Here is a 13,850-nt window from a genome sequence, read left to right as displayed (position 1 = left end):
ATCTACTAGATGGTGGCCTGATTCTAACACATCGGGTATTCTAGAATATGTATGTACTTTATTTACGAAGTGGTGTTTAAATCCTGCTGCAATATCGCTGATTGGTCACGGCCGGCCGGGCGCGAGCAACTAGCGAAGCGTGGTTTAAATCCCGCACCAATTCACGGCCTGACTGCACCTGTCGCTGATTGGTCGCTGCCGGCCATGTAGTATATAACAGCCCATGTAGTAAATAGCACAGCCACGTAGTATATTGCACAGTCACGTAGTATATAGCACAGCCACGTAGTATATAGCACAGCCCATGGAGTATATAGCACAGCCCATGGAGTATATAGCACAGCCACGTAGTATATAACACAGCCCACGGAGTATATAGCACAGCCACGTAGCATATAGCACAGCCCACGGAGTGTATAACAGCCCACATAGCATATAACACAGCCACGTAGTTTATAACAGCCCACGTAGCATATAACACAGCTCACGTAGTATATAACAGCCCACGCACGCAGTATATAACACAGCCCACGTAGTGTATAACACAGGCCATGTAGTGTATAACACAGCCCACGTAGTGTATAACACAGGCCACGTAGTGTATAACACAGGCCACGCAGTATATTGCACAGCCCATGTAGTACATTGCACAGCCCACGTAGTATATTGCACAGCCCACGTAGTATATTGCACAGCCCACGTAGTACATTGCACAGCCCACGTAGTACGTTGCACAGCCCACGTAGTATATTGCACAGCCCACGTAGTATATTGCAGCCCACGTAGTATATTGCACAGCCCACGTAGTATATTGCCCAGCCACGTAGTATATAGCAGAGACGTAGTATATAACACTGCCCATGCAGTATATAACACAGGCCACGTAGTATAGAGCACAGCGATGTAGTATATTGCCCAGCCACGTAATATATACCACAGCCACATAGTATATAGCACAGCGCACATAGTATATAGCACAGAGATGTAGTATATAACACAGCCCACGCAGTATCTAACACAGCCCACGTAATATATAGCAATGTGGACACCATATCCCTGTTAAAGGGAACCGGTCACCCCGTTTTTTCAGTATGAGATAAAAATACCGTTAAATAGGGCTTGAGCTGTGCTTTACAATAGTGTATTTTTTGTCCCCCGATTCCCCACCTATGCTGCCGAAATACCTTACCAAAGTCGCCGTTGTCGCCTGTCAATCACGCCGGTCCATTTTCCTGAAGCAGAGATGCGAACTCGGCTTCAGGAAAAGCCGGTGAATAGCGCAGATCGCGCTCTTTGTCTGCCGCTGCGCAGTGCATTCGGCAGTTGCGCATGCACAAAACACTACGCCAACGCCGGGAAGATAAGCAAGAGGTGGGGGAGAAACGGCCATTTCACCATGCCCTTTTGACCAGACCAGCGTAATTGACAGGCGAAAACGGCGACTTTGGTAAGGTATTTCGGCAGCATAGGTGGGGAATCAGGGGACAAAAAATACACTATTGTAAAGCCCAGCTCAGGCCCTATTTAACGGCATTTTTATCTCATACTGAAAAAACGGGGTGACAGGTTCCCTTTAAAAAAAGAATTGAAATAAATAATAATTATATACTCATCCTCCGTCGGCCCCCGGATCCAGGCGAGGCGTTTACCGATGCACCTCGCGACGCTCCGGTCTCAAGAGTGCATTGCAGTCTCGCGAGATGATGACATACCGGTCTCGCGAGACCGCTACGTCATCATCTCGCGAGACCACAATGCATAGACCGGTCACCGGAGCGTCGCGAGGAGCGGGAAAGGCCTTAGCTGGATCCAGGGGCCGACGGAGGGTGAGTATATCATGTTTTTTTTTTTTTTTTAATATTATTTTTAACATTAGATCTTTTTACTATTGATGCTGCATATGCAGCATCAATAGTAAAAAAGTTGGTCACACAGGGTAAATAGCAGCGGTAACGGAGTGCGTTACACCGCGGCATAGTGCGGTCCGTTAACGCTGCCATTAACCCTGTGTGAGCACTGACTGGAGGGGGCACTGACTGCAGGGGAGTAGGGAGCGGCCATTTCACCGCCGGACTGTGCCCGTCGCTGATTGGTCGTGGCCGTTTTGCAGCGACCAATCAGCGACTTGGGATTTCCGTGACAGAGACAGACAAACAGAATAAAGATACATAGATATACTAAACATCGGGCTTGGTATTATCTATCTATTATCTATCTATCTATCTATTATCTATCTATTGATATATCTATCTAGCTATCTATAGATATATCTATCGATAGATATATTTATAGATACGATAGATAAATACGATAGATCTATCTGTTATCTATCATCTATCTGTCTGTGTGTGTAAACATTATTCTTCAATGGAGTATGTAAATGAAGAGGTTATACAAGAAATGACATCACCCTTTTTTTTGGTATATCTTTATTGAGCTTACAAGAACACACACAAATCCGCATGAAAAAACACGTCAAAAAACGCATGAAAAACGCAGGTGACCTGCCAGTGACCTCAGGTGCAGATTTGGTCAGGATTTTACCTGCATAAAATCCTGACCAAATCCTGATGCCATCCTGAACGTGGACACATACCCTCAGAGTTCTGCCTACATTTTGGGACTTTTCAAAGCTTTAAAGGGAGTCTGTCACTCCCAAAATCGTATGTGAACTGCGGCCACTGGCATCAGGGGCTTATCTACAGCATTCTGTAATGCTGTAGATAAGCCCCCGACATATCCTGAAAGATGAGAAAAAGAGGTTACATTATAGTCACCCAGGGGGGGTCCTGCTGCGGTCCGGGTCTGATGGACATCGCGGTCCGGGACCTCCCATCTTCATACGATGACGTCCTCTTCTTGTAGCGGCTCCGGCGTACATTGTTGAGGGCAGAGCAAAGTGCTGCAGTGCGCAGGGAAAGGTCAGAGAGGCCCAGCACCTGCGCACTGTAGTACTTTGCTCTGCCCTCAACAGGACAAAGTACGCCTGCGCCGGAGCCGCAGTGTGAAGACCAGAAGAGGACGTCATCGTAAGAAGATGGGAGATGCCGGACCGCAGCAGGACCGCCCCTGGGGGAGTATAATCTAACCTCTTTTTCTCATCTTTCAGGTTACATCGGGGGCTTATCTACAGCATTACAGAACACTGTAGATAAGCCCCTGATGCCGGTGGTCGCAGCTCATATACGATTTTGGGGGTGACAGGTTCCCTTTAATAGCATTATATAAATAATAATGATGGCAGAATTGTGATGTGACGGCTTCGATGCGTCAGGCCCCAAGTTTCTATGTCTGATTTTGATCTAAGTCACTGGGCATAACCTGAAGCTTGTGGACCCCAATGTAACATCTCCAATAGGGCCCCCACTAACAGAGGCCTTTAGATGGAATCTGTCAGTAGATGTCAGCAGTAGATCTTTATTTTTTAATATGTTGGCATTATATAAAAATAAAGATTATTATTATGTAGCCATAAGAAGCTGAAAACCATGACACCTTGATATCTGTGATCCAGAGAAAGCGACGTGTTTATTATATAGGAATGAGCTGTTCCGATCTATGGGCCGGCCGTAGATCTCCCCAGAATCTGCCTCCGCATATATGTATAATGTATAATGTGTCATTACTCTGCTTCCTATGGCCCATATAGGAGGGTGGATCCTACTGACAGATCCCTTCTTTCTATAGGGGCCCCTAGTCTGCAGGGCCCAGGTGTGATTGCACCCCTTCTCCTATAGTACTGTGCCCTCCTCACTTTCCTGGTCATTATTCTGTGCTTTGCATGCGAATTGTGGGACTACAACTCCCAGCGTGCTGTCACCTCTGTGGGCATGCTGAGCGTTGTGGCTCCACAATAGCGCCAACCACGTGGCTAATTACTTCCACAGTAAACAGCGTCCATCCCGGGTCCAGAGGCAGAAGCCAGAGCCTCCATAGGGGAGCCTGACCCTGCAGCTGCACCGCCCGGACATAACGCGCTGCTCGGCTGTGTGCACTCGGGCACGTGTGACTGTACAGTGCGACAAATGTCGCCGCTGCGGGAAGATGCGCCATGTTTACCGCTCGCGCATACAATGGGCTGAGTGCACACGGCGTGACGTCACCGCCCCCATTCCCACACCATAGCACAGCGCTCCACTATCGCCTGCATCGTCCCCCGGGCGGGGAGACTATTTTTTATTTTTTTTGAATGAATGACGTAGATTGTACTTCATCCAATGGATGGAGTGGGCGGAGTCGGTATTCATAAGTCTCCTGCCCAATCACAAGGCTGGGAGGTTGTTTTAAACGGGGGAGTGTGCTCCAGCCAATCAGGGCGCTCTCGTAGTAAGCTAGCGCGAGGCTGTGAGGCAGCATTAGTGAGCGGCGTGCACACGGAGGATCACACTACAGCGAACAATACAGGTAGGTCCGGTGGCTGCGGGCCCGGCGCTCCTGCGCGCCCAGCTCCCCCGGGACTCGGGGTGCCCGTCACCCCCGGGGCCCTCACGTCCCGTGTTATAGGCGTTATTATTTCCATATCTTCTCAGTCAGTGACGGTTTTGCCGCGGTGCCAATTAACCTCTTGTAGCCCGTGCGCCATTGCTGGAGTCCGGCATTGTGCGCTGCCTGGTGCCGGCGCGGTGCTGCGGGGGTTAATGGGCGGGCGGCAGGGCTCCGCAGTAACATGGCTCCGCTCTCCGCATAATAACATGGCTGTCCTGTCAGCCGCCTTGTGTCCGGGGAGGGGGCGGTGACCCGGTGTCCGCGCTGCCGGGGCTCCCTCCTGTACCCGCCGGCTCCCCCGCAGGAGGGCACCCAGCGCCCCCATCAGCGGCTCGGCCTCCTCCCCGGACGGTGCGCTCTCCGGTCGCGTCGGTTTGGCGGTTGTTGTCCCCGTGGTCCCGCCGCCCGGTCACTTTTTCCGTGCCGCCAGTAATGGCTGATCACGGCTCTTTGTTATACAGGGGATTGCGCTAAGCCTCAGGAGGGGGGGCGCCCCGAAACCCGTCAGTCCCGCCCCTCCGCGGGCGCCCCGCGCTGCCCCGAGCCGCAGGTCTGCTAGCCCGCCGTCCGCTCTCTCCATCGCCGCCTCGCTCGGCCCGATCCGAGCCCGTCCCGCCGAGCTATCGGCCGCTGAGTGCGGGGCTGCGCGGCGTGCAGGGAGCAGTGCGGGCGGCTGCTGTCTGCGCTCACAGAGAGAAGCCATCTTAGTGAATGGAGCGGGCGGCAGGCGGCGGAGCCCACGGCAGCACACGGCCCCGCCGCCCCACCGGCCGCCGCCACCGCGCACACGGCGCCCCGCCCGCCGCCACCACCCGGCCGCCCGGGGGCGCTGCGCAGCCGCATTTCAGGGGCACTTTCTTTCATGAAGAAGCTTTTCACAAAATGGAAGATGAATTATTGGTGTCTGACCTGTCGTGTGCTCCCTCCGCTCCTGCTCCCCCCACCGGCCGGGCGTATTATCTGCGCCGTGACCTTGGCTGTGGAGACGGGTAAAGATGGCGGGACAACCTCACCGGCCGGTACCGCGGCCACACGGCTCTACTTGCGGTTTTTTTTTTTTTTTTTTGACAATTTTTTTTTTTTTTTGTTTGTGTATAATAGAAAAAAATACAGATAATTTTAATTAAAATGTGCCGAGCATTTATGTCTTAATGTAATGGCTCTAGTGTTTTTTTTTTTTGTTTTTTTCTATATTTTTTTTTCTTTCCTCCCCCTCTCGAATGCCGTGTCCACAAACAAGCTCTAGTGCCCCTACAGTATACAGTGGTACTGCACCCTTGTTAAAAAGCTAAAATTGTCTTAATTTTTTTTTTTTTTTTCTTCAGACTCAACATGGCTAAAGGTGACCCTAAGAAGCCGAAAGGCAAGATGTCTGCTTATGCCTACTTTGTGCAGACGTGTCGTGAGGAACACAAGAAGAAGAGTCCTGAAATACCCGTCAACTTTGCGGAATTTTCAAAGAAATGTTCTGAAAGATGGAAGGTATGTCTGGTATTAGAAAAAAGAAAAATATATTCTCTCTATATATCTCTGTCTATCATATTGTAGTTTTTTGTGGATGTTGAGTGCTATAATAAAAAAAAAAAAAAAAAAAAAAATCCTTTCACAGATCATGTCTGCAAAAGAGAAGTCCAAATTTGACGACTTGGCAAAAGCTGACAAAGTAAGATATGACCGGGAAATGAAAGACTTTGGACCCGTTAAGGGAGGCAAGAGGAAGAAGGACCCCAATGCACCTAAGAGGCCCCCGTAAGCTCTCTTCTTGGCAGGGCATAGAGGTATTTCTCTTGGGAATGTGACCATAACCTGGATCATCTTTATTTCCTAGATCTGGATTCTTCCTGTTCTGCTCAGAATTCCGTCCCAAAATTAAATCCACTAATCCTGGGATCTCCATTGGTGATGTGGCAAAAAAGCTGGGCGAGATGTGGAACAACCTGAGTGATGGCGAGAAGCAGCCCTACAACAGCAAGGCTGGCAAGCTGAAGGAGAAGTATGAGAAGGTAAGTCCGGCCTCCGTTATGTCAGGATGAATGAAGGATGAATGTTGGTGTTACAGGGCTATGTATATGTGTGTGTGTATATATATATATATATATATATAATTTTTTTTTTTTTTTTTCTAGGATGTTGCCGACTACAAGTCCAAAGGGAAGGTTGATGGTCCTAAAAGTGCTCCTAAAATGGCCCGGAAAAAAGAAGAGGATGAAGATGATGATGAAGACGAGGAGGAGGAAGAGGATGAAGAAGAGGAAGATGATGACGAATGAAGTTGTACGTTCTGTTGATGTGAATATCAGAGTAGGGGAATCACCTCTGGCTGCCATCTTAAAGATGGCTGACTGCCCTTTATTAGGCCCAATTGAAGGAAAAAAATTTGGTTCTTACAGTTTCTACACAAAAAAAAAGATGCTCTTGGAGTTGTAACTGGGTTTACATTATGTAGCCGTGTGTGTAAGCCGAGCATTCAGAAACTGTATCAAAGTTGTACATATTTCCAACACATTTTTAAAACAGACAGGCGCTCTAGTGTTCTCCTCACTCTGTGCACTTTGCTGTTGGTGTATCAAAGCATTTAAAAATGTTTCAAGCATTTTTCATATTTTTTTAATTTAAGGTGTTAATGGTTATTGATTAGATAAAAAATCCTGGGTTGTAAACTGTACATATCTAATCTGTAAACTAGACAACTTCTTATGGTGCATATCATTTTTTTTTTTTTTTTTTTTTTTTCTTCTATTTTTAAGATGTTGATACCTCCAGGGTTTAAGACCATCCCTGGCTATTACAATCTGCCCCTTTTTAGGGTTTCAGCCCAAAGCATGCACACAAGACTTACACACTACATTGGGCATCAACTTGGCTTATATATAGGTGTTTTGGTTTTTTTTTTTTGGTTTTTTTTTGTTTTTTTTTTCTATAACCCCCCCCCCCCACACACACACACACCTTTTATTTTTTGTATATAGTGAAATAGCATTATGCCGTTTAGTTGTTGAGGAGTTCAGCTGGCATGAGAAGTGTATGAATTTTTTTTTTTTCGTTAAGTACGATAGGTTTTTAAACAAGTTGTAGCCACAGCTTCACTGACTAAAGTGAGGGTCAAGTAAAGGTTTGCAGAGTTGAGAACCATTTTGCGTTTTCATCGTTTTCATGTTGCATTGTCCTGTTTTTTTTTTTTTTGTTTTTTTTTATGTTTAGAATGCTGAAATGTTTTTGAAGCGAATAAAACAGTATTACATTTTTTAAGACTGTTCTTGACAGTTCTGGTTTCAGAAGTTTGTGCTCTTCATTACATAGCATTCTGCATCTGAAGTGCAGTGACACATGGTAGGGTAACGATCGGGATGTTTCCTATGTGGTGACGATGGTGTCATGCTACCATCCTAATCTCTCCAGGTTCTAATGACACATTAAACTGAAGTGAAACTTTTAACTCTTGCCATCCGACTAAGAAGTTTTGAGTAGGTTATTGTGCCTTACGCCTCCCTGCATATGTAAAATTGTTCCTGACTGTACGGTCACATGCAATGGTATAATGGACCAATGTAAAAGTTGTAATTGTTAACATACAAATGTTCTAATATTTCCTAGTTAAAAATGGTATTAAAATGTAATGAGAAATTTCCTTTCAAGTGGTCTTAAACTTGACATGTATCACATTTATTATCCTAATCTAAAATGGGGGTGGTAGAAAATGGCAGTTGGACAAGTTTGTAAGCAAGTAAAGTATGATGGGGCGTTTCATAGAAACCCTATTTCTCCCCCCCCATTGGTGACATACATTACTCACATGCAGGTGGTGCATAGCAGCAGGTAACTAATGAGCAATCTTCTGGCAGATTTGCTTAAGAGTCACTTCTAACGGGGATAATCCAGCTCATAAGTACAGGCACCTGCTATGTGTAGATGCAGGCCACCTCTATGGGACCCATGAGCTCCTCACCTGTCTATTTGAGCAAATTATTGCATTTCCTCAGGGAAGGGCAAAAAGACCATCTCCACTTTTGGGCGAGTGTTGTTCCTCCTGGAAATATATTTAAAAAAAAAAACAGCAAGGGGAAGGTATAAAAGGGAAATCTACATAGTGCTAGCATAAGCATCCTTTCTCAAGTCAAATTTTGAGCATCTAGTCAAGGATTGCACATTACTTGAGCAAATAGTCTTTTTCAGCTCACCTGTCCACACTGCATGGCTGCCATCCCAGGAAAATCCAAAGTAGTAATAAATCCAGCACCAAGAGGTTGCACTGCAATAAACTTTATTCCAAAACCTACATATAAAAGCACAGACAACCGACAATAGAAAAAATGGCAAGAATAGCAGGGGTCCCAGACGTCAGCTTACGCGTTTCAGGGTGGTAGAAAACACATAAAGGGGCATATTTGGCCCTGAAACGTTTAAACCGGCATCTGGAACCCCTGCTATTGTTTTGCCATTTTTTCTATTGTCTGTTGTCTATGCTTTTATATCAAGATTTTGGAATAAAGTTTATTGGAGAACAACCTTTTGGTGCTGGATGCTTTACTACTTGATGGCACATTACTTGTAGTTTGAACCAACATCTTGGTCAAAGTGTTCTGAGGTAGCTTTTCCTTGATTCAATTGAGCGCAGGGGCACTGAAGCTGGCCAGATACAGTCACATTATTAGGAGCAACCTATCTTCCTGTAAAACCAGTTGGTGTTTTACCTCTGTTAGCCAAAATCAGGAGAGGAACAATCTGAGGAAAAGGATAATAGAAATGTCTCCACTTCTGCACTCCTCACCAATGGTTAGGCCACGTTCAGTATTTGTATCCGGCTGAAAATAAGAGATGAACCTGAAAGAAATGCTGCTACCAAATATTGGATTTTGTTAAATAGAGGAGGGCTTAACCGCAAACCTCTCAAGGTAACTATAAACAATATATAGTTAGTAAACCCATCTATTGCAGTACATTCCCTACTGGATAATATATACATCAAATGGAAGATTATATGTTGCAAACTTACATAGTAATGATGTGTAGCCCTGCGCCCCAATGTGCGTTTCACCAAGCTTCATCAGGGGACGTGGCCTTTGGTTTTTCTTCAGAGCAACGCCTGCAAACTATAGCAGAGAGCCTGAAACTCCTGCACTTCTTGCCTAGGAGACTGTCCACCAGCGATTGACTGCAGCGGTGTCTGCAACGATTCGACAGAGCCATTAACTATAAAATTATAAATCCTGTTCTTGAACTGAGAATTTTTAATAAGAGGTACATTACACAATAGCTTGTATTTAGAATCACATTGCAATTTTCCCCTTTTCCAAGAAGCCGAGACCCCCCTCATTAAATGAAGTATAGGAGTGTTCACAGATCCTCTTTAACGTCTTGTATTAATGAATGGCAGTGCTGTGACTTGTGTAGATCCGTATTCCTCGCGCACGAGGCGTTCCAATTATAACCCCTCGCCATCCTGCTGTAAAGTCCAGTGCTATAATCTGTGGCCATTAGCGCTGTCCCTGGAATGGATTATACAGGGCAGGTCACTCGGGCTCATCTAGCAGCTCTATCAATGAGCTCTCGGCAGCTGCACAGACTAGGGCATGAGCAGACTGCATAGCAAAACAATAATGGTATGCATCCGTGTATTCTCAGGACCCAGCTCTTGTCTGGGCCTAATCATTTGCATAGAGTCCATGCGGTAGAAAAAGAAAATCAATGAAGCAGATGGTCCTGCAGAAGCTTGAGTGGGGGCATCTTCAGACAGCAATGGCGTCCACTGGCAAGACATCGGGGATAAAGGATTGCTGATTTGCAAGCAAGTGAAGCTTCAGCATCGATATGTGTCAGAATTGTTCAAACATTACACGTATGCACAATCCCTTAAGATTGATGGTGTGATCACACGTGACATCATGCAGGGGCCCAAAATTGCAGAAGGTGACCAACGTGTGTACATCACCCTATATATACAGGAGTGATGGTACACAGCTGCCATGGCGTCCGGTCTGATATCATCCAGTCCATATACTTCTGTAGAAGCCCATGTCTCACCCAGCATCCCTTTCAATGTCTTCAGCAACAATATGACTGGGTTAAAATAAGAAGGGCATCAAATGTAAAAATAAACTTGTGCACTTGCGTTATCACCAAATGCATCTGGAACACAGCTGAATTCATATGATCTTTTTTTTTTTTTTTTTGTTTGCAAACCAATCTGAAGCTGAAAGGGCTATAAAATAGTGGTTTTAGACTTCATCTGGCTAGTTTAGCATTTAACTATAGAAAACGGCAGACGGTACTTTTATAAACAGAAGGTCTTAACAAAAAAATTATATATATATATATATATATATATATATATATATACACATACACACAGCGGGTTAAATAAGTAATATATTTCTAACGGTGCTAATGGCATGAAATTCTCAGTAGATGTCGGTAACAACCCATCCAATCCGCACAAATAAACCATAGATGTCCCTAAATTAAGTTATGTGTAATAACAGGGAAAAAGTATTAACCAGTTACATAAATTTATTTAATACCTTTATTGGTGATGACAGCTTCAAGACGCCTCCTGTATGGAGAAACTAGTCTCGGGCATTGCTCAGGTGTGATTTTGTCCCATTCTCCACAAATGGGCTCCTTCTGTGAACTCAGAGCTTTAGTTCCTTCCATACATTTTCTATTGAATTCAGGTCAGGTGATCGGCTCGGCCATTCTAGCAGCTTTATTTTCTCTCTGAAACCAATTGAGAGTTTCCTTGGCTGTGTGTTTGGGATCATTGTCTTGCTGAACTGTCTACCTTCGTTTCATCTTCATCATCCTTGTAGATGGCAGCAGATTTTTGATCAAGAATGTCTCAGTACATTTGTCCTTTTATCCTTCCTTCAATTATATGAAGTTTGACATTTTTGTATGTTGAAAAACAGCCCCACACTATGATGTTCTCACCTCCAAACGTAACTGTTGTTATGGTCTGTTTGGGGTGATATACAGTGCCTTTTGACCTCCAAACATGGTGTCTATTATGGCATCCAAGGAGTTCAATTTTAGTCTCATATGACCATACTATATTCTCCCAATATTTCACAGGCTTGTTTAAATGTTGTTGATCAAACTTTAAACTTGCTTGAACATGTTTTTTTTCAGCAATGGAGTTTTGCCTGGTGAGCGTGCATACAGGCCATGGAGGTTCACTGCATTACTTATTGTTTTCTTTGAAAAAAATGTACCTGCTGATTCCAGGTCTTTCTGTAGCTCTCTACAGGTAGTCCTTGGTTCTTGGACAACTCTTCTGATAATTCTTTTCACTACTCTGTCTGAAATCTTGTGGGGAGCAACTGGTCGTGGCTGGATAGTGAAATTATGTTTTTTACACTTTTGGATTATGGTGCCAACAGTGCTGACTACCTTCACTAGTTTAGAAATTCTTTAGACAAAGCTATCAGTATGTTTTGCAACAATAAGGTTACAAATGTCTTGAGACATCATGTGCCACATGAGATTTTTCTTGTGTGGCACCTTGGTAGTGAGACACATTTTTATAGGTGACCAGTTGAACCAGCTGATATTATTTTTCACTTAGTGGCAGGGTGGCTTTTCTAGTTACTGATAGATTTCAGCTGCTGTCATGACTCTCCAGTGCTTATTGCATCTCTGTTTCTTCATGTGTTCAATTCATTTCTCCTGTGTCATTTCTCATTATTACACATTACTTAATTTATGGACATCTATGGTTTGATTTCTTTGCCTATGTGGATTGGATGGGTTGTTACCGATGTCTGGTGAGAATTTCATGTCAATAGCACCTTTAGAAATATATTTACTTAGAAAATTGGTGACGTGGTCAATACTTATTTCACCCTCTGTAAATACAGATAAGAGAGAACTAATTTAAAGCCGGTCTGTGACAAGATTTCACAGTACAAGCTGAATACATCATTACAAAGATTTCTTGGACTTGAGAAGACTGATGTGCTTAATTTAAAAATTGATGTCAGAACTTGAGTAGACAGGTGTTCTTTTTTAAAACAAAATCCATTATGTCTGAACCAGAATGGATTTCAAATTAAACAAAATGTGAAAATCCAGCTGTAACTATGTGTCTTTGATGAAAAGTCCAAAAGGCAGGTCCACAGTCGATTTGTTTCCACCCCGATCTGTTTGACAGGTCTCCCCTATGTGCCAACATTGGGGAGACCTATCAGTCAATGGAAAAGTGAGAAGCCAGTCATGGACGTGTCTTTTGGATTAGTCATCAAAAACATATTGTCACTACCATTTTCACTACCATAGTTTTTACCAATACTATTTTCAAAGTATGGTTGCTCCAGAACGTTGCAGAATTTCAGAGTAAAACATACTTGGCTGCAATCACACAGCCATTGTCTGATTTATGCTGCCCGCACCTTAGGCATCATGAATCTGATGACGGGATCCCTTTAAGATGAATATTTTATGAATTCTGAAACATGGTGACAGAGCTGACAATTTCAATTGTTCAATCAGCCTATCTAGTTTGATTGACAGCTCCTCAGTGTCCCTCCTCCCTGTTGCTCAAACTGCTCAGTACAAACTGCATCTGTCAGACTGAAACTTGGAATAATGAGCTCTTTTCTTTTACTCAACTCATAAAAGCTAATGGTAATATAAAGCATTATAGAGCCATTCTCACATAGATTTCCAAAGTTAATACAACAGCCTCATCAAGTCAACTTTAATTATGCAAAAATGTATTCAGTTTGTATTGCAAAATCTGTTTACTTGAGGACTGCATAGACTAGTGACAGATTCCCTGATTACAGTGATGTGTCATTTTTCAGTATGGCGTAGTTTTCAAAACATTGAAGATTATCAGATGTGGTGCGAGCCAGGCTCAGGAGCCCTGCATATTGATAAGCTTGTCAACCCGCTACTTATTAGCTGTCTTCTTATGCACAATAATAGGGCGAAAACTGTTGATTGGCCTCATCAGACACAACCTCTTTTAAAAATGAATGAAAAAATACTGATCAATCACCAAAGGCCTTATACCCTAATAACCATAAATAAAAGGGTTATCCGGGATGATTTTATTTTTTTCTTATGGGTCTAAGAACTTATAGGCAGGTACTTGCTAACTACTGATTCTGCCCAGCCATGATATCTGCTGGCTCAGATAGCTCCTGGTGGCAATTTTGCGGCTTCCGGTGATGTCACCACGTCGGAGCTGCTGCTTCTCTTTTGCTCTGCTCTAATGTTGGGCAATTACTGCTAATGTCATGGTGATTGAAAGCCAGCTCCCCTCTGCTTAACTGCGGGGAGCCAGCTGTTAAAAACAACATTGGTAGTAATGACCCATTAACAGAGCAGCCCAGGAGAGGAAGAGCTGTCCTGTTGATGTGAGTTCA

The 13,850-nt window shown here is 44.3% G+C and overlaps 1 protein-coding gene and 1 long non-coding RNA gene across 2 annotated transcripts in view; one reads left to right on the top strand and one right to left on the bottom strand.

Annotated features, from left to right (window-relative positions):
* LOC143805682 (uncharacterized) overlaps positions 1–5,502 on the bottom strand; it is a 73,303-nt gene extending 67,801 nt beyond the window's left edge. Inside the window, exon 1 of the long non-coding RNA XR_013221304.1 lies at positions 5,395–5,502. This is a non-coding gene — a long non-coding RNA (uncharacterized LOC143805682). The remainder of the gene's footprint in view (positions 1–5,394) is intronic.
* Positions 4,255–8,113, top strand: HMGB3 (high mobility group box 3). The gene is made up of 5 exons (XM_077285224.1): positions 4,255–4,404; positions 5,811–5,967; positions 6,095–6,234; positions 6,314–6,488; positions 6,612–8,113. The coding sequence occupies exons 2-5, from the start codon at positions 5,818–5,820 to the stop codon at positions 6,753–6,755; spliced, it is 609 nt and encodes a 202-aa protein (XP_077141339.1). The 5' UTR covers positions 4,255–4,404; positions 5,811–5,817; the 3' UTR covers positions 6,756–8,113.
* Positions 8,114–13,850: the final 5,737 nt, after the last annotated feature.

Source organism: Ranitomeya variabilis, chromosome 2 (assembly GCF_051348905.1).
Source record: "Ranitomeya variabilis isolate aRanVar5 chromosome 2, aRanVar5.hap1, whole genome shotgun sequence".
Taxonomy (NCBI): domain Eukaryota; kingdom Metazoa; phylum Chordata; class Amphibia; order Anura; family Dendrobatidae; genus Ranitomeya; species Ranitomeya variabilis.
The sequence above is the reverse complement of the archived record's forward strand: the minus strand, read 5'-3'. Positions and strand labels throughout refer to the sequence as shown.